Below are 26868 nucleotides of genomic sequence, written 5' to 3'. Positions count from 1 at the left end.
CCGCCTGTCCTTTCGAAGTAGTTCCTTAGCGCTCCTAAGAGGCTGTCTCCTAGGCCAGGCTTGCTAAGCCTCGTGGTCGTGTCCGACTTTTTGCGATCCCATGGACTGCAGCCCGCCAGGCTCCTCTGTTTACGGGATTCTTTCAGCAAGAATATTGGACTGGGTTGCCATTTCCTCCTCCAGGGGATCTTCCCGACCCAGGGATTGAACCTGTGTCTCTTATGTCTCCTACACTGGCAGGTATATTCTTTACCACGGAATCCCCTATAGTTCTCATTTTGCTCGAATAAACTTCACACAAAAACTGTTTATCTTGCATTTGAACTCCTTCAAAATTTAACTTAAATGTCACCCTCTGTGAGACCTTTCCTGGCAACCCTATCTTAAAAGACCATCACCTCTCAGCACCTTTTAAACCCTTTACCAGCTTTCTGTTTCTCAATAAATAATGTCACTGTATAACATAAAAAAAAAAAAAAATTCACTCTCAAGTTGTGCATATTTTTTTTCAGTCAACATCACCCACCCAGGCTAAGCCAAAAACCTCTTCTCTGAGCTCCGGCCTGATGGGGCCTGGCCATATCTGGCCAGGCATTCACTTTAGGATCTGTCTGTCCTAACAGATCCTCTGCACACCAGCAGAGTGGAGGTGATCACACAATCACTGATTAGAACCCTTCAAGGTGCCCAGCCTCAGCATTTCAGGCTGGCTTCTCAGGGCATCGAGCTTCCCATTCAAGCCTCTTTACCCTGAGAGATTCCTGCAGGGGCACCCTGTGTCCTGATTGTGTTAAAAACTGCACTCTGACCCAGATGCATCCTGCAATCACACTTTGAAGCTTTCCCTTTCTCTCTCTCTTAGTTTCCTCAGAGATTTTGCCCAGGTGCCACCTCCTCCAGAAGCCTCGAGACTCAACCTCTGGGGCGTCCTCTCCTCTCTACCTGTCACAACTGCAGGGCATCAGAGCAGAGGTCTCTCTTCCCCTCACTTGGAGCTTTGATGGTAACACTGTGACTTGGGTCTTGGGAGGTCTAATGCCAAGCAAGTGACGACAATGCCCCACCTTTAACAAATGCTTGCTAAATTAGTCAAGGAGTGAACACATGGACATCTGCATACAAATCACTATTTTTTAATGTCAATAGCAGAGAACAACTTAATAGTACATCAAACCTGGAGTCCCTACCGAACCCTCAAGGGAGAATCAAGTAAGATGGAAGAACACCTTACAGAAGAACAAGAGAGGTTCATGAGTAGGGGGCAAACAGAATGGGAGTGATGCTAATTAAAAAATAGGTGCATAATAGCTTCCATTTACAAAATTTCCCTTTTGGTCCTCCAGTATAGCATGACTTTTTTGTCTATTTGATTTCTGAAACGTGTTGGGAAAATTACAACATAAGCCATTACACCAATGTTAACCAAGACTTTAGAATAAACTGCATTAAACCACAAATGTGGTAACTAAACATGTATTTGAATACAAAATGGCACAGTAGAGACAGACAATTCACAAACAACCTTGACAAAAATAAAGCAAAGCCAGTGATGTACTTTCTAAGGATTCCTTTCGTAGGAAGGTTCTAAAAGGTGGGCACTAAAGCAGTTTTAACAAGGTGGGCGTCCTGCATGAAGACACGCTGAGGCTGATTCTACACATTCGCTTTTGATTACTACTGTTATTATTGTAATTGGCTAAACTTTGTCAGCGAACAAGATTTCTCCCTTCTTCTGCTGTGTTTTATTCCCGCGGGCTGCAGAGTAGTAACTGCTATTTCCTCCAGTTGAATGAATCTACATTGTGTGAGATCAGACTTCCCTGGGTTTTCGCTTCCAGTACATTCCAGGAAGTCACTGTTCCTCAGTTGTGGGGTGTTGGGGTTCAACCAGGGTGGAGTTGAGGCTGTTTTGTCACTCTGATCCTGGTACCAGCCAAAGCAGAGCACCTGTCCAGGCACTGCTGGCATGCCCTGCATGCTCTACGCCAGGTGGAAGGCTTTATCCATTTGGAGTGTGCGAAAGGGACTAGGCAGGTGTGCACTCGGCAGGCTGGCATATCCGAATTTTAACTCTAGCCCGAACAAGATACAGGAAGTGCCCTACATATGAACCTTCAAGCTGTGAACTTTTAAAGATGCAAACGTGCCTTCGCTTGTCCAATCATGTCAGGCGTGAGTGATGCTGCAGCTGGCCCTGCGTCTCCTGTTGCTGACAACCCTTCAGCTCTACCATCTCCCACCTCCTCTCCACCCTCCAGTCAATAAATCTTCTTGCCTGGTCACTTGATGCCAGCCCCTGTGTGCCAGCAGTTATAGTGTATTACTGTACTTTCCAAGGTACTGTACTCTAAGAGGCAACGTTTTCTTTATTTTTTTGTGTTTGTTTTAATGTATTACTTGTGTGAAAAGTATTATAAACCTATCACAGTACAGTACTACATAGCTGACTGTGTTTGTTGAACGCCTAGGCTAACTTGGACGGACTTAAACAGAAGTGGACTTACAAAGGTGCTCTCGAAACAGAACTCGTTCGAATGTAGGAGACTTACAGTACTTTACTGTGTCTGTACACAATGCCACACTCACACATCACAAGCACACACACATCACAAGCACACACACATCACAAGCACACACACACGCACTCGTGATCCCTTCGTAAGTCCTGTAAATAATCTGCCACGAAGACTTAAAAGTCACAGTCTAGAAGAAGCATGCCTTTTTCAAAGCTGTCTACCTTAATTTTGGGGGCAGAATTCTAGGTGAAAAATCATTTACACTTCCCAGGAGTCAACTTTCATGGGGTTCCCGTGAGGATGAAAATATCTGCATAAAAGCTCTTCATTTGGATCTACTAGGGTTTTCACCAGAATTTAATCCCACAAACCTTTAAGGGGCATCGAATGAGCAGCAGGCTGCTTGCTGAGCTGCAAAACTGCCCCCCATGACTTCAGCCATGGAGAGTTCGAAGGCCAGTGAATGCAATCCCTCTGTCCAGGCCATGGAAGTCACCACCTTCTTTAAATCCTTTCTCCCGCATTCTTGGACCACTGACAACTACAACAGCAATTCTTGGCTTTCTAGACTGAATGATATTTTTCCCTCTAAAGACTTAAGCCTTCTTCCCACTCCCTCCCTGAATTCAGATTCTAACACACAAGGCACTCTTTCACAATGTAGAACACAGGTGCCTCCACACACGCTGATTTTTGGGGGCGGGGGAGGTAAAGGCATTTTGAATGGATCGTGTCACACAAGAACAACTTAACGGTTTTTTTCCATGTGGCGTCTCTATTGATCTTTAAAAAAATATCCTTACTGAACACATTAAGCTATAATGTTTCTCTCTCCAATAACCTATCATGTTGTTCGTCAACAATTTACTTGGGGCGGATTTATTAGGCAGGCATCAAGCATTTTTTGAGATGAAATACAATGGACAAAAGCTATTATTAAGAATGACTGGGGTGAAGAGGATGAAGTGTCTCAGAAACCTCGGCTTTGTAGCGGTAAGTATGACAGAGTTCGGGGTGAACCTCTCTTGGAAGATATATGGCTGTTTTCACATAGTAGGGCTGAAACAGGAGCTGAGCGACCCCGAAGGCGAGGAAGTACTCACTTCTGTGCGTTGATCCCGTCGATCGCTTGGATCATCCTTTCGTTTAACTCCTCTTCAAACCTCCTCTTCTGTGACTTGGTTCTGGGCGACAGAAGAAACATGCTGCGTAAGAGCATCACTAAACCGCACACTTGCGGTCCTATGATAGCAAAATCTCTGTCTGATCCTGTTAACTGAATTCTTTTTAAAAAAGGAAATTATAGTCTATATGCAGCCTTCTGTCTATTAAGATATAGTCACTTTGTGGACTGAATGAATCGGTGAGAGTGTTTAGTGCTGTAAAATGGTCCTTTACCACTGAGTGAAATTAAAAAGCGACACTGAAAGATATGTACTTGGTGTTTGAGATAAAAGAGGTTTCTGTCCTGAGAGATGCACTAGCCCTTGAATTGTTGCCTTTATAAACTTTATTTTTTGATAGAACATACTGCCTTTGGAAATTCCCTTGCAAAAATGTGGACTGGCTGACAAAATAATCATTCCTGTTTCATGTTTTCCTCGGTCAGTTTGCAAGAATTTGCAGAACTGCAGTCTTCTTTGAGACGTGTCAAAGCTTATTTGTCTGTAATTAAATGTTCCTCAGTTTTTGAGAGTGCTGTTCACAGAAAATCCCTCTTACACTTGCAGACTACTCACTTGATCTCAAAGTGAATAATCTTGGGCCATAATATAAAATGCTTTGCATTTTATTGTGCCAAGACAAGAATGCATTCTCCAAGGTTAATCTGACAATTAGCATAAGAATGATGTAAAAGAAAAAATGAAAATAATATCTGTTTTCTAAAAGTTAAACATCTACTGCAGAGTATAACCCATCCGGCCCTTCAAAAACTGGCTTGAGCCAGCCTGCATCTGAATCCAGGTGTCCACAAGTCACCTAGTCCCATGGGAGTGAGCACAAGGCTTCTCTGTGCTGTGTTTGGTTAAGTTAGTCACTGAACAGACCTTCTACTCTGGCATAAAATAATACTCTTCCAATTTTAGAACTGCCTCTATATATAGATGAAAACAGTATTAAATATGCAATGTCATATTTATCTGTAATCAAATCTGGTGGAATTATCATTAATGAGACAGATACAATTATTACATCACTGTTTGTGAATTCCCACCTTCAAGTCCTGCCTTCTTTAAACAAGTGAAGGTTAGGTTTGGTTCAAAAACAGAACAATATTAAGTAATCCACCTGTCAACACCAAGCCAATGGAATTCAGAGGTTTTAGCAAGCCAAATTCCAAGCTAAACTGGGACGCAAATTTATTTTGATCCTTCTTTTAGAAAAAGCCAGGCATCTTAGCAGTCACCTAGGATGGCTTATTCTCATTTGTGACTGAGGAGTTCCCTCTATTTTCTTTTTTATCATCCCTGTGCCTAGACTTGAGATTCTTGACTTCAACTTGGTCAAAAAGTTGAAAGCTCTCTCTTTCAAAAGCATCACCAAGTCTAAGAAGGACAGTGTAGATGCCTCCAAGCTCACAGGAAAATTGAACTCTTCACTCGTATGTCTGCGGCCTAACGGTGACACTGTCTTTGTGAATCTGTTTTAGGATTAGCTTAGATGATGCCAGGCTTCCTTGGTAGCTCAGCTAGTAAAGAATCCACTTGCAATGCAGGAGAACCCGGTTCGATTCCTGGGTCAGGAAGATCCTCTGGAGAAGGGAGAGGCTACCCACTCCAGTATTCTTATTCTTGGGCTTCCCTGGTGGCTCAGCTGGTAAAGAATCCACTTGCAATGCAGGAGACCTGCAATCCCTGGGTTGGGAAGATCCCCTGGAGAAGGGAAAGGCTTCCCACTCCAGTATTATGACCTGGAGAAGGATCCATGGACTGTGATGCCAGGTAGTAAAGAACCTGCCAGCCAATGTAGAAGACGTAAGAGATGAGGGTTCGATCCCTGGGTTGGTAAGATCCCCTGGAGAAGGGCATGGCAACCCACTCCAGTATTCTTGCCTGGCAAATCCCCTGCACACAGGAGCCTGGTGGGTTCAGTCTAGAGGGCCAAAAAGAGTTGGACACGACTGAAGTGATTTAGCACACAATGGATGATGCCTGTGTGGTCCTCAACCCAGTACATATGGCACATGGAGTAGCCAACAAATGCCTGTTATTATGCATCCTCTGTTTTCACTGACTTTCTGCACAGCAGTTTTTAACATATAGACAGTTTCCTGGTCTCTGTAGCTTTGTGACCTCTGCCACAGAAATGAGACGCTGTGCTTGGGGCTGATCATCTCCTTCTGAGAAATTCTTAATTCATCAACCAGGGCCTTGCTCTTCAGGCTGTCAGCGTTTCAGCATTTCTGACCTTCCTGCCTCTGGGCACCCCTGTTGGCTTCCAGGGTGCTCACAGACCCGAGCTCCACCCTCAAGCCCCCTTTCCATTTTCTCTCTTAAGCTCCTCCCCCAACCTGCCCCACCAACAGGCTGGGCCACTCTGCCTAAGAAGGTGTGGTTCCTATTGTATCTCAAATGATGTTTTACTGCCCTGGGAGGCCCCCTCACCACCAGGCTGGGGGCTCAGAGAGGTTTTATGACCTCGGCTGTGTTACAAAGCCAGGATGTGCTATGGAAGTCTGGGCTCACTTGAAAGACAGGCTCTCTCTGTGAGGGTTGAGGCCACCGAAGCTCACCCACAACAGAGGAAAGTGGAGGAGATATGGAGGAGGCTCACAGGAGGGCAGGCAGGACAGGAGAGCAGCTAGGAACACAGGCTTCAGTGTCCTAGAGCCTGGGCAGAAACCACAGGCGTGCCTCCCCAAGCCACGTGGCTCTGGTCCTCTCCTGACCTGGCACCTCTGTTTCTTCCCTCCTAAATTGATGATGGCTGTAGCGTCCACCCTAGAGCAACGCTGTAGGCATGAAATTAGATTTCCCATAGCCCTGGTGCAGACAAAAATGACAGCCTCACGATCACTGTCTTTCAGACAGCGCTCATCCCAAAAGACACTGCCCACAGTACACTTGCTGCAGGAGCCTTTCGCACTGTAATTTCAGTAAAGTGACTCTGGAAGGAGACTGCGGGGAGGAGCAGAGAGATAAGAGGCCAGGTCACATACAGGAAGTCCCTTATATATGAACCTCCAAGTTGTGAACTTTCAAAGATGTGCACATTGTGTGCCAGCCCCTGTATGCCAGTTGCTGTACTGAACTACTGCACTTTTCAAGGTACTGTATTATAAGATAAAAATGTTTTCTTTACCCTTTGTGTCTGCTTTTTGTGTACACATTATTTGTGTGAGAAGTATTATAAACTTATCACAGTACAGTAGTATCTAGCCAATTGTGTTAGTTGGGTACCTAGGCTAACTTTGTTGGACTGTTGAACAAAACTGGACTTACGAACGTGCTCTCAGAATAGAACTCATTCGTATGCAGGGGACTTACTGTACAAAGTGGAAGGATGTTTGTGAAATTCCACAGACAGCTGTTTGCAGATGTGCTAATTTCTTACTGGCTTGAAGAGCCAGGCCTTCTAAAGATACGTTACGGGGTCCAAAACACTTCTTAAAATAGCTTAAGCTTTCTTTAATTGGGCATTTGTCACCAAAAAAGAATACTTCAAAAGCCCAAGAACTCCATTTTTCATATAACAAAGGGCTCTAAGTGTGATAGGTCAACATTAAAATTTCAAGTTTTACACAAAATACAAATCAGAGGTCACGACAACAAAGATAAAGTCACTCAGAGGGATTCGGGAGAGAGTGCACTAAGATCTGGCAGCTAATAATCTAATTATTTATGTTCATTTTCCATTTTGATACAGTGCATTTTCTATGGGAATAAACTCATCTCTTAAGTGGGGAAAGAAAAGTTTTAAGTTTGGGGCCGCTCATTAATTATCCTAGTGTTAGTCGCTCAGTCATGTCTGACTCTGTGCGACCCCATGGACTGTAGCCCGCCAGGGTCCTTTGTCCAGGGGATTCTCCAGGCAAGAATACTGGAGTGGGTTGCCATTTCCTTCTCCAGGGGATCTTCCCAACCCAGGGATTGAACCTGGGTGTCCAGCATTGCAGGCAGATTCTTTATCATCTGAGCCACCAGGGAAGCCCCCAAATTATCCTAACATCTTCAATAAAAAGTACTTAACTCCCAAGCTAAAGGAAGGTTCTGAGCCCCAAAGCTAGAGGAACACACAAAAGGGAAAGGAATAATGTCTGAGAGCTTATGGAGGATGACAGTGGGACCCTTGGACACTTGTGGAGGCATTTTTCCTTTGTTTGAGCAGGGTGGGTTGCACTTCTTTTCACTATTGGAAGACTGGACTTATCTTGTTTTTATCTCTAGGATTCAACCTCAAAAATATAACATGAAGATACTCATTTTAAGAAAGTTCAGCTCTTTATTTCAGATTAATATGAAGAATGCTTTTTAAGAAAACAATTTAAAGTTCTAAAGAGTTTACCAGGCAGTGCTTTCCCTCTTTTAATTCTAAAAAGAAAGGATACAATAATACTATTTTTAGAAGCTGAATGCAACTTGACAGGGCTTTTCACAAGCAGCTACACAAGCAGCTACTCTTTTTTTCAGAAGACATAGCCTTCAGAATTATTATAGTTGATGAAAATTACTTTCAGGAATAAATAAAGAACAGTTGAGCCTTTAGAAAATTAGAAACGGAATGTACACCGTACCTTAAGGTGCGATTTTGAAAATTATGCTGGCCCATTGGTACATCCTATTAAAGAAGAAAAGATTATTAGTTGCTAAACACATACATTAGGAATTTTGAACCAATAATGATGTATATTTCTTCTTTTACCATGGTAAATATTATTTAGGTAATAAGCAGCTACCCAAGCGTTGACTTTCCCTGACAATTAGATCCTAGGTCTCAGCATGCTTTTCCTCTAATAGGTCTAGTTGCTGGGAGGCCCCCAGAGGCTTTGGTCCCCGCTCCTTGCATCTCTTCTCTTCCTGTGACCTCATCCAGATCCACAGCTTCAAATAGCACCTAAAATCTGATGCCTGTCACAACCACCTCCTACCAAGGCCTCTACCCAGAGTTCCAGGAGCACACCCCCAACTGCTGACTTCCGAGCTGCACTTTGGTGTCTGAAAGTCATATTGATTTGAAGATGTCCACTAGCAAAGTCTTGATTTTTCTACCCCAAATTCTCTGACTTTGCTCCGAGTATTTGTCAGTTCAGTTAATGGGATGGTAATTCTTCCAGGTGCGCAACCCAAACACGTGGGTTCGTCTTTGAACTTCCTTCTACACATATCAACTCCATCACCAAGTCTTACTCGTTCCACTTTCAAATTATACCCTGAATTTGTTTCTCACTGTTCCCACTGCTAAAATCTCAGCCTCCGAGGGCTTCATTCCTTCTTGTAGCCCTGCCCTCTTGGTCCATCATCCAGAGTGTTAATTACACGATGCCCTTCCCTTCTTACAAACCTCTAACAACTTCCCACTACAATCAGAATAAATTATGCATGATTACTTGGAGCCTCTCACCCTAATGACCTCCCCTGGCTTACTGGTGATGATCTGACAGCCACACAGTCTCTACTCTGCCTCAGAGACACCAATCCATTTCCATTTCAGGGCCGCTGAATTTGTCCTTTTGCCTCCTACCCTCCCCACTCACCCCTCCCCTTCTTGGAGACTCCCCCGAGCCACCCCACCCAGAGGAGACACGCCAGTCACTCCCCAAGACATTCCTTCCTTTTCTTTCCATCACGGCCCTCGGCAGTACCTGGAGTGATCTCCTTGGTTTATTTGAGTCCTACTTAGGGTCTCTTTCTTCCCAATAGAATATAGACTCCTCTAGGACTTGCCCTGGAGGTCTCTCTGTTGACCACTTGAGAGATCAGGGATCTTCTATCAGATCGTTTACTTTTCAGTTGGAAAAGAACAAAGGAAGTTGAGAGAAAAGATAGAACTAAGACAAAAGAGGAATGCTGACCCCTGCGTGTTGGGTTTGTGCATGTTACTGTGACAGGCCTATGGACACAAGAAGCTTGGAAACGTCCACTTTTACCTGACAGCCTCATATGTTTTTTTCTCATCAGCTAATAAGAATTATGGAAAACTAACCTCAACCACGTCCCTAACACAGTGAAAACCATTCTGCATGAAACTGTACTCAGAGACTGTTTTAATGTCTAAATATACCACTGGGATTATTCTGAGTGCTCCACTGTATTTCCTTTTCTCTCCCCTCATTTGTTTTTCTATTCTTCATCTGCATTTCAGCCATCTTATCGAAAGGGCCCTGTGGTCCGGAGCGGTGGGACTTCATTCCCCGTTAGAAGCTGGGATGACGTCCATAAGGGACGCCAGCAATAGAATGCACTTTGCTTCCGACACAGCCTGAACCTCTGGGGAATGACAGGGCTAATGACGCTGCTCCAGCCAGCCCCAAGGAGTCAGGCCCTCATTTGTTCTTTTATGAAGATGCTCAGGCTTTCCACTTCGCAGTAGCCAAAGCAAATTACAAACCTGGATTGAAAAAGAGTTCAGGGGTATGCAGTGGCTACTGCCCATTGTCAGTAACAGTCTTCGATAAGAAAGTGATCACTCTTGCTTGAGACCCTTAGCAACTGACGCTCATGATAACCCGATGGCAGGTTTATTTAGGCCTGCTTGTCGGGGGCCTCTCTGGGAAGTCAGAGACGGCAAGCTTCCTTCCTTACAGACCCGAGTGGGAGCGGTTTATGCGGGACGCGCTGGCGGCCGGCGCGGGGACGGCGTACCGTGGTGCTGATCTTGCCGTTCTCCGTGGTCATGCTGTCCCTATGATGCAGGTGTGCGAAGGGCTTGGCCGCCCCCCAGGACTCCAGGTACCGGGTCATGCGGACGGAAGCCCTCATCTTCGCGCCGTCAAGGGTGTGTCGAGGCCTGAAGAGGTGCTGAGGGCTCCGCCGCTCTCCCTTGGGGTGAGAAACACAGCATCACACCTGGAGGGCCGCGGGTGCACCACCTCCCTCCAGCCCCCGAGAAGCCTCCCACGCACAAGCGGATTCCTCCACCATCACCGCCTTCAGTCTGCAGGCTCCTGCCCTCGGTCCTTCAGGGTCAGCGGGGGCGGGGGGCACGGCCACACCCCAGAGGAGCTGAGTCAGTTTTTTTCAGACAAACAAAACCTACCTGTACTTGAAACTTGGGAAAAAACAATAGCCACTGGAAGGGACGTTTTTATAAAGCTGGCTCTTAGAGAGAATATGCTGATCTGTTTGCATGTTTTAATGGTTTTGTTTTTTTCCTAAAGTGATGGCTGTAGGGATGGGGCTGTTTTCGGACGCGAAAGGGCCTTGAATATTGGTGTTTTGGTGTTCTTTGCCTGAACACAGTGTTCTCTGGACACGTTTTTTTAACCTTTTCTCTGCACCTGCCACCCCCGCACTGATCAGCCCATAGTTCCTCCTGCTTGTCACACATCTGTCTCCAGATCAACTGTCTAGTGAGTTGGAAGTTTGTCCCCAAAGGTAAACCTGGGGGTTTCAGGGAGGCTCTTGTGAGTAAACATTTTTAAACTTGACTTCATTGATTTTGTGATATTTGTTTGGACAATTCAGAGGAGTTTCTTGCTGCTACCTGCGCTGTTTACTAGCCAGTGATTTGGAGGAAGTTACATAAACCCTAAGAGACTCAGCTTCTTAATCTGTAAATAGCAACAGTACTCATTTGGCAGGAATTTGGGGAGGGGCAAAGGAGATGAGAGCTCTTTTGATGAGCCCCCTGCTCTGGCCTGACAAGTGGTGGGAAGAGAGTCAGAGTCTGCATGGGATGGATGGTTTTTATCATGTCAAAGTTAACATGTCTGCACAGAACACGCTCACCCCAGCGTTTATGTGACATTTAGTTGTTAAGCTTTCAGTAATTTCTTCTTTCTTTTTTTCTTATATCTTCATCCACTTAATCTCACTAAGATTTTTATCAGCTGAAGTCCTGAGCAAACTTTTTGTCTTCATTTAATTTTCCACCTTCCAGGAAGGGTCCATCATGGACTAACACAGTGGTACCCAACCTTTCTGGCACCAGGGAACTATCTGTTAGGTGCTTAGATGTATCTGACTCTCTGTGACCCCATGGACTGTAGCCCACCAGACTCCTATGTCCATGGACTTCTCCAGGCAAGATCACTGGAGTGGGTTACCATGCCCTTCCCCAGGGACCTATTTAGTGAAACACTATTTTTACATGGACTAGGGGCGGAGGGATGGTTTCAGGGTGATCAAATGCATTACATTTATTGTGCATGGTATTTCTAATCTAATGCTCTTGCTGATCTAACAGGAGGTACCAGTCCATGGCCCAGAGGTTCACACCCGTGGACTAACATATACGTTGGTAAGCACTGACTAACTAACCTCTACAACCTTAGGATGCAGACAATGCCCTTGTCATATAAACAAGCAATTCATTTCAACTGCTTGTTTCATAAATATCTGAATGCATTTGCACAAAACACAGGCATCTGAAATAGTTTTAGAGGCAAACACTAGCAAAGAATTACACTAGTTCTCGATTAAAAAAAGCTTTCCCTATCAGTCATTTGCCCTCTTCACTTTTAATCACAGAAGTCACGGGCTAATTATAGACTCTATGATACTGACCTTGGGGTTGATTACAAAGTAAGTTTTCACCAAGTGTTGCTTTAAATACGGGTCTCTGATGTCACCATCGCCTTCTTCCACTTTGTAAGCTCCATTCAAGTGTTGCAGGGTAACCGAAGAAATGTGAACGCGTCTGAAATTCCATTTGAAAACCACAGTCAAGGTACAGAGGAAGGAACATCCAAGATTTTCTATTTATTTGGGACTTCAGAAAGAATTCCTTCTGCCACAGGTGAAGGAAAGGCTATAGGTTCATCGTCTGTTACCCTCAGCTTTGGGAAAATGCTCCCCGATATCAAGAGCTGCTAATGTTTGGAGCCTCTCTGCACTCAGTGAAACCTAGTTGGTGGACTTTAGCACATAAAACGTGATCATAATGCATCTGGACATATGAGAAGAGTTTTCTGAATTGCATGGCAAAGTCATTTGAGAACACGTGCTGATATGTATAAAAGTATGGGCTTTCCTTTTCAATGCCTGCTCTCATACTCCTCCAAATTATAGCACCTGCAAAGATTCTCTTGTCATCTGTCCAGATGGTACCATCTGCTTATTTTAATAGGACTGGTTTCAGAGGTGACCAATAATAGAGAAAGGCCACATATCTCTAGTGCATTATAAGCCGTCTTTAACTTAGGTCTCTATTCATAAATATGCAAATAAGTCAAAGCCTGTAATTCAGGATCTGACATCCAGTCTCTAACCACGGGTCCCAGGGGTGGTGGAATTGGGGCTTGAGAGTTCACGTCCATCTGGTTAATGGATGAGGTCACCGAGTAACTCGGTACTAACTGAGGTAACTAACAGAAGTCCCCAAGACTGAGCAGTCAGCTCTTCCTGTGGACCCAGGATTCCTAAGCCCAGAGCCTGCCGGAAGAGAGGGAGCCCGCGTCCTGCCTTACCCAGGGACCCCTCCAGCTTCCATGTGATTGGCCAGGGTCACGTCATGTGACCACACGTCGTACTGCCACTTCTGCAGCCCGATCACGCCGCACAGGACATTCCCAGAATGCACTCCCACGCGCATGTTGATGTCCACTCCGGTGGCGTCCCTCACTTTCCTAGAGTGAAGGAAAGTCATATCACTCTCCAGGGCCAGTCTCTTCTCCCTGTCATTCCTGGCCGATTTTCTAGGCATTTTATTATTCAGAATGTCTCAGACTGTTGGAAATATGGTCATGAGCTCCTCCTGAGGTGGAAGATCGCTGCTCTGAGGCCAGAGAAAGGGTTTTTCTCTCTGGTTATTATCAGGCTAACCCATCAGAACCAAGCCAATGCTCCAGCCAGTAAAGCCTCAGGCTGGCTGGGGCCGTGATGCAACATTTTGGTTGTAGCTTCTATTTTTCCAACCAATACATATCAAGCACCCATCATGTGCCGACCCCCTCCTTGAAGTTTTCATACTAGACTTGTGAGACATTGCGTTGTACTGTCAGAAACAATCTTAGATGCCATTTGCAACTCTGATGCTTAGCGTAGCATATGTCCCCAAGGAATATTTTCTGCTGATGAGACAATAGGGCTTATTTGTGAGCTTAAATGACTTCAGTCTGAATAGGAATTAAAAAAAAACAATAACCACAAGCTGAATGCTTTTCCACTGTGCACATTTCTTTAACAAAAAAGAGAAGAGAGTACTTTTTAAGAAGCTTTAATAATGCATAAGTTATCATTAAAAAGAAACGAATTTTAAAAAACCACTTAAAAAATACTTTAGGATCCTGTCACCAGCTCATTGAAAGAGACAAATGAAGAACTTCCTTTGATTAGGACAGACATATATACACGACCATCTGTGAAACAGATGGCTAGTGGGGAGATGCTGTCACAGGGGGCTCAGCTCGGTGCTCTGTGATGACCCAGAGGGGTGGGGTGGGGAGGGAGGGGGGAGGTTCAAGAATGAGGGGATATATATACATATATATACATACACATATAGCTGATTTACTTCACTGAATAGTGGAAACGAATTCAACATTGTAAGGCAATTATGTTCCAATTTAAAAAAAAGAAAAAAGACAACTTCCTTTAAGGGAAAATGGCAATGATTGGTGATGCCTATTTGTTTCTGCCAGTTAAATATGTTTATCGATTAAAATATAGCTGTAAAAGAAGAAGGTGTCCCTTGCAGGTAGGTGTCCCTAGTTCCATGGAGCGAATCACCCCAGGAGGAAATGTGGAGGGAAGTGGTGACATTGATTGCATCAGTTGCGAGGAAGGGTCCCCAGGCGTGAGAGGCAGTAGAACCCAGACCGTCTCAAAAGGACACAGGTGTGCACGTGGGATGGCATCACCGACCCAAGGGACATGACTGAGCGAGCTCTGGGGGATGGTGAAGGACAGGGAAGGCGCTGTGCCGCTGTCCATGGGGTCGCAGAGTCGGACCCGACTGAGCAACTGAATATCAACCAACGACAGTGAACAATGAACATCAAGCTTCAGTGACGAAGCAGAACTATCCGAGCACACTATGGTAAAAGAAATGGGTCCATGATGTAAAAATAAATGACCTGGAAAAATAATACAGAGGCTGCTTCTTTCCCTTCCCTTTCTATCGTCCTTTTCTGCTTATATTTTGTCATAAGAATGACAACCTATGTCAAGGACTTTGCAAGTCGTCCACACTCTTCAATCCTGCTCCCAGAAGGAGCATCTCCATGACACAGGCGGCTTGCCTTGCTGCTTTGCCCGCATCAGCTCTGAGTGCAAACAGCTGCCAGCGGGTGTCTGGTCCCCGACTCTGGGCTTGCTCAGGCTGGTTCATCTCTGCTCCCCACCGCCCTGAGCCCCACTTCCTGAGAGCACCCAGGAGTAGTCATAAAGCCAGTCTGATAGCAATGACTGGTGAGTAACTCGAGTCTTTGAATTAACCATCTTCATGGGCTTCCGATCTGTTTTAGAAAAATGAGTCGATCAAGGATTCAGATGAATTGACTGACCAGAAACATTTTAATGCATGTAGATGCAGATGAAATCTGTGTGATCTATAGACAAATGTTGAAATGATGGCTTAGAGTTTGTGCTAATAGTAGACAATCTTTCTAATTTAAGAGGAGCTTTAATCACTTACAAAATCAGGGTTCTGAGAGCACTGCCTTGATTAAGAACAGTTTACATTTTCATGAAAGGGGGGAAAAACGTCTCTTTAAATGCCAGGAATATTCCAAAAGTGCAGCCAAAGAACTTCTGTCGCGTTGACCTAGCTAACAGGGAACGAGGCTCTGAATAAACATGGAGGTCCCTGCACGGAGGGAGAACCACGGACAGACATCCCTGGACCTGTGTTGCTGGCTCCCAGGAAAACTGGAGGTCGTCTGGAGAAATTCCAAGTGCTAAGTGTATGCTCTCTCCTCACCAGCCTCAAAAACTGAGATTCCTGTACTCACTCTCATCTTACGGCTTAAGAATTGGGAATGGAAATGCTTGCTTTTGTATGTGAGAAAGAACGAAGCGTTTCCAAAATTTGCTGAGGTGTTCTCTCTTTCCCTGGGCTTCCCTGGTGGCTCAGATGGTAAAGAATCTGCCTGCAGTGCAGGAGACCCGGGTTCGGTCCCTGGAGAAGGGAATGGCTACCCACTCCAGTATTCTTGCCTGGAGAATTCCATGGACAGAGGAGTCTGGAGGGCTACAGTCCATGGAGTCACAAAGAGTCAGACAGGACTCAGCAACTAAATAACAACAACAAACGGGTATTTTGTTGAATCAAATGTGCTGCTGATTCACAAAATTTCATCCTTCACAAAACCCATTTATAAAGCCCGTTTCCTGTCATACTTGGTTTCAAACACTAAGGTGGCTTCCAGGGATGGTTACAAATGTGAGAAAAATCTGTTAATTTTACATGGATAGAATGCACTTACATCTAGACCCATAATGTCCTGAATAGTTAATGACTTTTAGAATACAGTTGAAAAGTTTTTCTTTTCTTATGCCTCTGAGAAGACAGGTGATTTATTTCTGGGGAGAAGCGGCGGGACAGCTAATTCCTATACAAAGTATCTCAGACGGCAAGCTGAGGTCACACTGCCTACTTCTCCGATCTCGATTCTTCCTTCCTCTCCTCCCTATGTCTCTGCCCACCCATTCCTGACTGCCACGTAGTGGCCCCGACACCGCTGAGCTAGTGAGTCTGGACACTCAGGTCTGCGGACTCTGCTGAGGCTGGAGGTTTCATCATTCTTCCCTGGAAAGCACTGGAAACCCACCGTCAAACCTCTCAGTCCATTTCAGCCCACGGCCAAAACCACAGTGGGCTAAACACAGCGACAGCCAACTTGATTTGTTGCTTTCTCACTTAAAGTCCCAGTTACTCCAACCCTGAGAAAAGGAATTCGAACATCAAGCACGTAATTCCCATCCCATTTAGAACAAAAATATGCGGAGGAGAAGAGAAAATCACTTGACCAAAAATAGGCAATCCCTACCAAAAAACCCTCGAACTGAAATTTTTCAATCAAACCATCAACAAACAAGAGCTTTTATCATTTACGAGACTATCAGGGCTTCTATGAAGGCACTTATGAAGAAGTGTGCATTATGGCGCCGGCAGTGAGGACTCACTTTGTAGCTCGCATTCTCACGCTACACTTGTCAGCTGTAATGATACCATCATTCTTTGTAAGCAAATATTCTCTACAAATCTTACAATGAAAGAAACTATAGATACAAACCAGAAAACTATTACGGATAAAAACTGAAACTAAATTCACAGAGTGAGTGTTTGACTAGATGGAGTTATTCTGGGCTGGATTTTTCTATTCATTGCAGTCTGGTGGTAAAAACTACCTTCTCTCTTACAATTTACGTGTACTTGTCAAAAATCAAGAAAGACATTAAGAGTACAAATTTTCCCCTAAAGATTGGAGGAGACTTTTCAATTGTTTACAAAGAAATTATCTTTGAAATTAACGACACAGCCCCTTCCCATAGATTTCTAACGCAGTGTTCCTGTAAAATAAGATTAATAATAACAATACAAAACACAGAGTCTTACTCTGGACTGAGTTCTCACATGCTGATAAACGAGTCTTTGCCCGTTTCCATTTAAATGAACAATCATGTATATAGTTTCAGTAGACAAAAACCCAGAAACAGTTGTAAGAACAACAGTGAAAATGTATTATGCGTTCAAAAGGCTCTTACTAAGCATTATACTTACTTTATGGCTTCACACATATCCAGTCCCATTTTCACACAATTCTTGGCATGGTTAGGAAGCGATATAGGCAGTCCGGACACACAGTAGTAGCAGTCTCCTAAAATTTTTATTCTCATGCATTCGTTCTCCTGAAAGAAGAAGTCACAGGATTTCAATTGCATTGCGTGTGTGCTAAGTTGCTTCACTCATGTCCAACTCTTGGAGACCCCAAGGACTGTAGCCCGTCAGACTCCTCTGTCCATGGGATTCTCCAGGCAAGAATATTGGAGTGGGTTGCCATGCCCTCCTCCCTAGGTGATCTTCCCGACCCAGGGACTGAAACACTGTCTGCTGCGTCTCCTGCATTGGCAGATGGATTCTTTACTACCGTTCCATCCTAAGAGCCGTAAACTAGTTCAGTTTCCCTTAAGTGCCCATCAAGAGTGAGCCGTCCTCACCCACACACCCTCTGCCAAAGCAGGAAGGATGAGGGTAAGGGGTGGGAGGGGAAAGCTGAGAGAATGTTCTGGAATGAATGACACTTAGCAGAGAAATGTGAAGATAGGCCCATGCTTTGTAGTCTGAACATCCTCAAATACTGACAGTGAAATGAAACATTCTGTACAGAGCAGAATCTTTCAGGATGGAAAATGGTGATCGGAACTCAACTGGACTTAGAATTTTATGTCATTTCCTACTACATTCATGGTTGTCCTCACTTCTTTCAAAGCTGAAGCGAATTCTTACCTGCAGACATGTAGCTTCTGATAAACATCACTACAGTATAATGCAGTATAATGAGCCACCATTCAACATTGCCAAGTGATTTAAAACTTAATTCTGACCTTAGGTTAAACCATTTTAATATCAAGTCAGAGGAACTCATTTTTCTTGGCTGGGTTGTATTTACATTACAATATCAAGATCAATTTCATTCATATGCATCAATCCTACATCCATTTCTAACCTTTTCAACTAGCTTATAGACTCTTCACTCAAATTTAAAATAAATACATAGATAAAGAAGTACCAAACACAGATTTTTTTCCCCTTCTTAACACACAGGCTTCTGGATAAACTGAAAATATTTGAAATAATAAAATGAACATAAGATCTTTTGTCTTTTGTCTAAAGCATGCATTAGATTTATTGAAGGTTTTCGCATATTTCTTTCCCTGTCTCATAGAGAGCTTGTGTACTTTCATGCTTATCCACAGCACTGTAGAGGATGTGTTACTAAATCTTAACAGTGATTTTATATAAGAAAAAGGAAAAACATTGTGTATTAATCAGGTCTGCCTCCTTGACAGCACAGTTGGTAAAGAATCTGCCTGCAGAGCAGGAGACCCTTCTTCAATTCCTGGGTTGGGAAGATCCCCTGGAGAAGGGACAGGCTACCCACTCCAGTATTCTTGGACTTCCCTGGTGGCTGAGCTGGTAAAGAACCTGCCGGCAATGTGGGAGGCCTGGGTTTGATCCCCGGGTTGGGAGGATCCCCTGGAGAAGGGAAAAGCTACCCACTCCAGTATGCTTGGACTTCCCTGGTGGCTGAGCTGGTAAAGAACCTGCCGGCAATGTGGGAGGCCTGGGTTTGATCCCCGGGTTGGGAGGATACCCTGGAGAAGGGAAAGGCTACCCACTCCAGTATTCTGGCCTGGAGAATTCCATGGACTATATAGTCCATGAGGTTGCAAAGAGTTGGACATGACTGAGAGACTTTTAATTTCGCTTCCTAAATATGTATTCTGAGTCTAGAAACAGTAATATTAATAACAGTGAATTCTTGGTAGCCTTCTCAGAGACCAGTTGACTGCATGGGGTTATTTCTGGTCTCTCTATTGTGTTCTGTTGCTCTACATATCTGTTCTTATATCCTACTGGTTTGAATTCTTGCAGCTGGAAGATATTTTGAAATCAGGAAGTACAAAGCCTCTACCTTTGCTTTTCTTGCTAAAAATTGCTTTGGATATCTGTAGTCTCTTGTGATTCTATATAAATTTTAAGATTGATTTTTTTTTTCTATTTCTGTAAAAACTGCATTGGAATTTTGATCAGGATTGCATTGAATCTGTAAATGGCTTTGGGTACTATTTTAACAATGTTAATTCTTCCAACCCATGAGTATGGAATATCTTTCTACTTATTTGTGTCTATTTATATTTCTTTCACCAATGTTTTATAGTTTTTGGTGTATTTATTTCTGCTTTATTGACTATGCCAAAGCCTTTGACTGTGTGGATCACAAGAAACTGTGGAAAATTATGAAAGAGATGGGAATACCAGACCACCTGACCTGCCTCTTGAGAAACCTATATGCAGGTCAGGAAGCAACAGTTAGAACTGGACATGGAACAACAGACTGGCTCCAAACAGAAAAAGGAGTACGTCAAGGATGTATATTGTCACCCTGCTTATTTAACTTCTATGCAGAGTACATCATGAGGAACGCTGGGCTGGAAGAAGGACAAGCTGGAGTCAAGATTGCCGGGAGAAATATCAATAACCTCAGATATGCAGATGACACCACTCTTATGGCAGAAAGTGAAGAGGAACTAAAAAGCCTCTTGATGAAAGTGAAAGAGGAGAGTGAAAAAGTTGGCTTAAAGCTCAACATTCAGAAAACGAAGATCATGGCATCTGGTCCCATCACTTCATGGGAAATAGATGGGGAAACAGTGGAAACAATGTCAGACTTTATTTTTTGGGCTCCAAAATCACTGTAGATGGTGATTGCAACCATGAAATTAAAAGACGCTGACTCCTTGAAAGGAAAGTTATGACCAACCTAGATAGCATATTAAAAAGCAGAGACATTACTTTGCCAACAAAGGTCTGTCTAGTCAAGGCTATGGTTTTTCCAGTGGTTATGTACGGATGTGAGAGTTGGACTGTAAAGAAAGCTGAGCACCGAAGAATTGATGCTTTTGAACTGTGGTGTTGGAGAAGACTCTTGAGAGTCCTTGGACTGCAAGGAGATCCAACAAGTCCATCCTAAAGGAGATTAGTCCTGAGTGTTCATTGGAAGGACTGATGCTAAAGCTGAAACTGCAATACTTTGGTCACCTCATGCGAAGAGTTGACTCACTGGAAAAGACTCTGATGCTGGGAGGGATTGGGGACAGGAGGAGAAGGGGACAACAGAGAATGAGATGGTTGGATGTCATCACCGACTTGATGGACATGAGTATGAGTGAACTCTGGGAGTTGGTGATGGACAGGGAGGCATGGTGTGCTGAGGCTCATGGGGTCGCAAAGAGTCGGACATGACTGAGCGACTGAACTGAACTGAACTGAACTGAAGTCATTCACTTGCTTAGTTAGGGCTTCTCAGGTGGTGCAGTGGTAAAGAATTGCCTGCCAATGCAAGACACATAGGAGACGTGGGTTTGATCCCTGGGTCAGGAAGATTCCCTGGAGTAGGAAATGACAACCTACTCCAGTATTCTTGCTGGTAAAATCCCATGGCCAGAGGAGCCTTATGGGCTACAGTTGATGGGGTTGCAAAGAATCAGACACGACTGAATACACAGTCTGTTTAGTTAAGTTTATCCCTAAGTTTTTCATTCTTTTTGATGATAATGTAGATGGAATTGTTTCCTTGATTTTCTTTTGAGATATTTCACTGTTAGTGTATAGAAACACAAAAGATTATTGTAGACATTCTTTGTATCCTGAAACTTTACTGAGTTTATTAGTACTAACAGATTTTTATGCTTCCCTCGTAGCTCAATTGGTAAAGAATCTGCCTGCAAGGCAGGAGACCCGGGTTCAAGCCCTGTGTCGGGAAGATCCTCTGGAGGTGGAAATGGCAACCCCCTCCAGTATTCTTGCTTGGAGAATCCCATGGACAGAGGAACCTGACAGGCTATAGTCCATGGGGTTGCAAGAGTCAGACACGATTTCACGACTAAACCACCAACCACCACCACTAAGAAATTTTTGTAGACTCTTTAAAGTTTTCTACATATAAGGTCATATCATATGCAAACAGTAACAATTTTACTACTTTTTTGATTTGAATGCATTTCTTTTTCTTGCCTAAGGCCTGTGTCAAGAACTTCCAGCACTATGTTGAAATGAACTGGTGAGAGCAGGTGTCCTTGTCCCCAGTCTTAGAAGAAAAGCTTTCAGTTTTTCACTGCTGAATATGATGTTCACAGTGGGCTTTTCATATATGGCTTTATTGTGCTGAGCTGAGTTCCTTCATATTAGCTGAGAGTTTTTAATCATAAAAAGGTGTTCAGTTTCGTCAATGCTTTTTCTGCAATTGATTGAGATGAGCCTGTGTTTTTTATCCTTCATTATGTTAATGCGGTATATATATATATCTCATCAATTGATTTGCTATGCCATCCAACATGCAGCCTAGAGATATATCCCATTTGGTCATGGTATATGATTTTTCTTAACGTGCTGTTGAATTTGATATGTTAATTGAAATAAATTCTTCAGTACTCAGCCTTCTTTGAGCTTTTGAGCTGTGGTGTTGGAGAAGACTCTTGAGAGTCCCTTGGGCTGCAAGGAGATCCAACTAGTCAATCCTAAAGGAAATCAGTCCTGAATATTTATTGGAAGGACTGATGCTGAAGCTGAAACTCTAGTACTTTGGCCACCTGATGCAAAGAGCCAACTCATTAGAAAAGACCCTGATGCTGGGCAAGATTGAAGGCAGGAGGAGAAGGGGATGACAGAAGATGAGACGGTTGGAAGGCATCGCTGACTCCAGGGACATGAGTTTGAGCAAACTCCAGGAGAGGGTGAAGGACAGGGAGGCCTGGTGTGCTGCCGTCCATGGGGTCGCAAAGAGCTGGACAGGACTGAGCGGCTGAACCACAACGGCAACAACAAAGTGAAAGAAGCCAGACACAGAATGACGGGTGGGACCCGGCGCCCCTTCTGTGAGGAGGCCCCCTGGTCACACACGGAGTGCAGAATGCTGGCTCCCAGGCCCGGGAGAGGGGCCACGGAGGTGCTGGTCAGAGCACAGAAGGTTTCAGGTATGCGTGGCAAGTAAGTCCCAGAGACCTACTGCCAGCACAGGGTCTATAGCTAATAATACTCTACTGTGTACCTAAACATGGGCTGCAAAGGGAGATGGTACGTGTTTTAATCACAAAATAATAATGACGACGGTGATAATGATAATAATGATAAAAGGGCAAAATGAAGATCTGTAGGTGATAGATGTTTATGGCACAGATAGTAGCGATGGTTTCAAGGGTGTATCCCTAAAGGTCAATAAGTTATATGCATATTGAATGTGTACAGCTTTTTGTATGCCAGCTCTACCTCATTAAAGTGGATAAAATGTCACAGTGAATGAGCAATGACGTTGAGTTCCTTAATGTAATGTGCTTTTCGTAGCATTCACTCAATGGACTGAGCTGTTTGCTTACAAGGCTCTCTGACTCCATGACCTGAACTATGAAACACGAACTGATATCCAAAGCACGCTGCCCCTGTGACCAACAATGCATGGACCAAGCTATCCTTGTCCAGACTCTGATATTGCATGGACATTCCTTTGTTATAATCATCAGAGAGGAGCAGGAAATCACACCGATTACCTCTTCTATGTGATATAAACTCTGTCCTCCTCAAATTCATATGTTGAAATCCTAACCCCTGCTACCTGTAAATATGACTTTATTTGGCAGTAGGGTTATTGTAGATGTAATTAGTTAAGGCCATACAGGAGTAGAAAGTGTTTCTCGTTCAGTCGTGTCCAACTCTGTGTGACCACATGGACTGTAGCCCACCAGCCTCCTCTGTCCATGGGATTTTCCAGGCAAGAATACTGGAGTGGGTTACCATTTCCTCCTCCATACAGGAGTAGGGTGGGCCCCTAATCCAGTATGATTGGTGTCCTTTTAAAAAGAAGTAATTTGGACACAGAGCTTTGCATGCAGGGAAAATGCCATCAGAACACTGGAACCTTGTTACCAGCCAAGATTGGAAAGTTTCTTCCTAACGTGTCACCAGGTAGTGCAGCAAAAATGAGCTTTTATTAACTCAAACTTTCAAGATGTTATTTTTTAACAGATAATATCTCTATGTTTTTGTTTGGTTTAATAATCATTCATTGAGAAGTATTTCCTTTTCTCCCCTTAGGTCACAAGGAACCAATAATTGGCAACACAGGCAACTGGCTGCTCCTTCATGGAGAATATAGTCAAGACATTGTTTTATTTTTTTCCTAAAGATGAGCCCTCCCAACCCCAATTTAACCTTTTCCTTTGGTTTGGTAAAGGAAGGAAACAGAGCTGTACTCTTAGTGAATTTTTTAGAATCCCCAGTGAGATTTGTCTTGGTCAGCTGAGCAACATAAGGCATCTCATGGGGAGCTTGACCCAGGAGTGACTCGTGAACATCTGAAAGCCAGATTTGTGCCTAAGAGCTTGGCTGGAATGTTCTCTATTGTTTAAGTGTGAGGGGAATTTCACCATGAACTAAACTTAGAACTAACTCTTCCTAATGTAAAAAAATACATTTTGATAAGCATAATAAAGGATTTTTGTTGGGAACCATTCAAAGACAAAAATTAAGGCCAGAAACATTTTATGAGACAGAAATAGAGGGCTAGCAAGCAAGAAAAAAATACCAATATTCCCACCAGAAATCTTAATTGTTCCAATACATAAGTCTGGAGTGAGGTCTGGTGTGGTTTTCAGTCAGCTGTCATCATTTCTTCTCTGTGAAACTTCCCACGAACGAGCACACGAATGGTGAATACTGAGCTTACGTCTCTGCAAGTGGCACAAGGGCCAGTGGACAAAATGCGACAGCAGTAACTAAGGCCTCAGAAAGAAGGGGTGCGTCCTGGCTTAAGGATTTTCCCAGCATGCCGCTTAACACTGTGAATATGTAAAGGTTACAACTGGAGAGGAAATTACGCTCCCAACTCATTGATATCAAGATGCCTAAAAAGAGAAGCTAAGAACAGCACAGTGCAGAGAGATGTGCAAATCAAGTCTCGTTATCTTGAATGTATTTATTACCTGTGTGCTGAATTACATATAAGCCAGAGTCTTAAAAATAAATGAAAGCATATGCTAATTATATGCTACAGCATTTCTCTTTCCCAATGTAGGTCTGAGACTTATCAATGGCAAATAAATCCAACAAATCTATAAATAAGATTCCTAAAGGATGCTTTTATGAAGAGGCAAAAACCTGGTAAGGATCAAGAAAAGGTAAGCCCACATTTTATATATCCTCAAAATAGAAAGCAATCACTAATACTCACCTTTGCAATTTGATCGAACTTTCCAAAGAGTTCATTCAACATGTGGACGAGTTCTCCAGGGGAGCAGTCACTGGCCAGACGGGTGAACCCAACAATGTCCGCATAGAGGATACTGTGGGAACAAACCAGTGGGTGCCATATTTGCAAGTTTATATTCGCTAAGACAGCAACTGCAGTCTTTCCCATTAAAAGAGGACGATTTCTCACATTTTATATTTTTGTAAAACATCATTCCCCTGGGTATGGAATATATAAACATGTTGCTAAACTTTCCCATTAATTTTTTTGATGTTACATTTTTATAATTAAGATCGGGGAAGAAAGCCATGTGATACACTTTCTCTGTTCTAGTCCATTCTTACTGACAACATTTCTCCTCTCAGGACCAGCCCCTCCTTCCCATTCTGGCTTATGTGGTCTTCATCCTGACAGTTCACTACAGTGTCATAATTCTGATATCGAAGGATTATGCTTCCGTTTGAACTGTTACGCGATTTTATATTGTAAGTATTCCTAAGTAGGAGAAGCAAAATCATAAAAGTTAAATCCTGTTTTTTGATTGAAAGACAAAATTCTGGGTTCTTTACTAACTTCCAGGAAAGGAGATGCATCTTCCTAAAGCTCAGAGCTGAGTTTGGGGGAAGCATTAAACAAGGAAGGATGCTAACTAATGTCCAGTTACGGTAATAACAAGTACTATAAAGGCAAACAGTAGAATGCCATAAAACAGAGTAGTAGGGGTAGTGAGCTGAGTGCCAAAGAATCGATGCTTTTGAACTGTGGTGTTGGAGAAGGCTCTTGAGAGTCCCCTGGACTGCAAGGAGATCCAACCAGTCCATTCTAAAGGAGATCAGTCCTGAGTGTTCCTTGGAAGGACTGATGATGAAGCTGAAACTCCAATACTTTGGCTACCTGATGTGAAGAGCTGACTCATTGGAAAAGACCCTGATGCTGGGAAAGATTGAAGGCGGGAGGATAAGGGGCGACAGAGGATGAGATGGTTGGATGGCATCACCGACTCAACAGAGATGAGTCTGAGTCAACTCCGGGAGTTGGCGATGGACAGGGAGACCTGGCGTGCTGCGGTTCATGGGGTCACAAAGAGTCGGACACAACTGAGCAACTGAACTGAACTGAACTAAGGGGTGGTGAAGAATCTGGGACACAGTCACTAAGGAACTGACAGCACAGCTTCCCCTCATGGCATGTATAGACTGGGGGGGGGGAAATGCAAGATTCCTTAGAGTTTTGTGTGGGTTTAGCTAACCTTGACGTCTATGGGGTCACACAGAGTCGGACACGACTGAAGTGATTTAGCAGCAGCAGCAGCAGCTAACTTTGATAAATCAGGATAGAAGAACGCAACATCTGTGTGTGCATTACAACTTTACCTATATAGCAACGTGCTTATGTTTTATATAAAGACCTAATATGTGCATTGTATTCAGTTGTGTCTGACTCAGACCCCAGGGACTACAGCCCACCAGGCTCCTCTGTCCATGGGATTCTCCAGGCAAGAATACTGGAGTGGGTTGCCACGTCCTGCTCCAGGGGATCTTCCCAACCCACGGACTGAACCCACTTCTCTTCTATTTCCTGACTTGCCAGGTGGATTCTTTACCACTGCGCCACCTGGAAAGCCCCAAAGACATACTAAAGAAGCCTAAAATTGCTACTGGCAATTTGAGTTTCAGGTAATACATACGGCATGGTTTGAGATGGGCCATGAAACAAAAATAACTGCCAATTCACACTCATTAGGATAGCTTTTTTTTTTTTTTTAAAGAAAACGACAAGTGTTGCTGAGGATGTAGAGAAATTAGAACTGGTGAGCATCCTAGGGGAAATGTAAAACGGTACAGGCACTATGGAGAAGAATGTGACGCTTCTTCAAAAAAATGAAACACAGAATTACTGGATGAACTGGCAATTCCACTGCTGGGTATACACCCCAAAGAACCGAAACCAGGAACTCGGATATTTATATACCCATGTCCACATCCTGCCTCAGGATGAAAAGGCCATAGGTTTCAGATTTCTTTTAAAATTAATTGGTACTGCATGACATTTAAGCTTCTGTATTTTTAAGTTTTAAGTTATGTATTTACTTTAGGAGCTTCCCTCGTGGCTCAGACTGTAAAGACTGCCTGAAATGCAGGAGACTCAGGTTTGATCCCTGAGTTGGGAAGATCCTCTGGAGAAAGGAATGGCAATCCCTTCCAGTATTCTTGCTTGGAAAATTCCATGGACTTGGGGGAACCAAGTGGGCTACAGTCCATGGGGTCGCAGAGTCAGACATGACTG

General features: G+C 43.7%; 1 protein-coding gene across 2 annotated transcripts in view; it reads right to left on the bottom strand.

The window, feature by feature from the left end:
• Positions 1 to 26868, bottom strand: part of ADCY2 (adenylate cyclase 2) — a 453943-nt gene that overhangs the window by 119344 nt on the left and 307731 nt on the right. For both annotated transcript variants that reach the window (XM_088827623.1, XM_055422281.2), the window contains exons 6-12: positions 24565 to 24676; positions 17340 to 17467; positions 13084 to 13242; positions 12182 to 12314; positions 10319 to 10495; positions 8251 to 8294; positions 3620 to 3700 (exon numbers count right to left, since the gene is read on the bottom strand). In XM_088827623.1, the coding sequence (XP_088683749.1) occupies positions 3620 to 3700; positions 8251 to 8294; positions 10319 to 10495; positions 12182 to 12314; positions 13084 to 13242; positions 17340 to 17467; positions 24565 to 24676 (834 nt within the window). The remainder of the gene's footprint in view (positions 1 to 3619; positions 3701 to 8250; positions 8295 to 10318; positions 10496 to 12181; positions 12315 to 13083; positions 13243 to 17339; positions 17468 to 24564; positions 24677 to 26868) is intronic.

This window comes from Moschus berezovskii, chromosome 18 (assembly GCF_049115385.1).
Source record: "Moschus berezovskii isolate FMDL1 chromosome 18, NW_MosBer_1.0, whole genome shotgun sequence".
In the NCBI taxonomy this organism is placed as follows: Eukaryota; Metazoa; Chordata; class Mammalia; order Artiodactyla; family Moschidae; genus Moschus; species Moschus berezovskii.
This window is presented reverse-complemented; position numbering and strand designations above follow the sequence as displayed.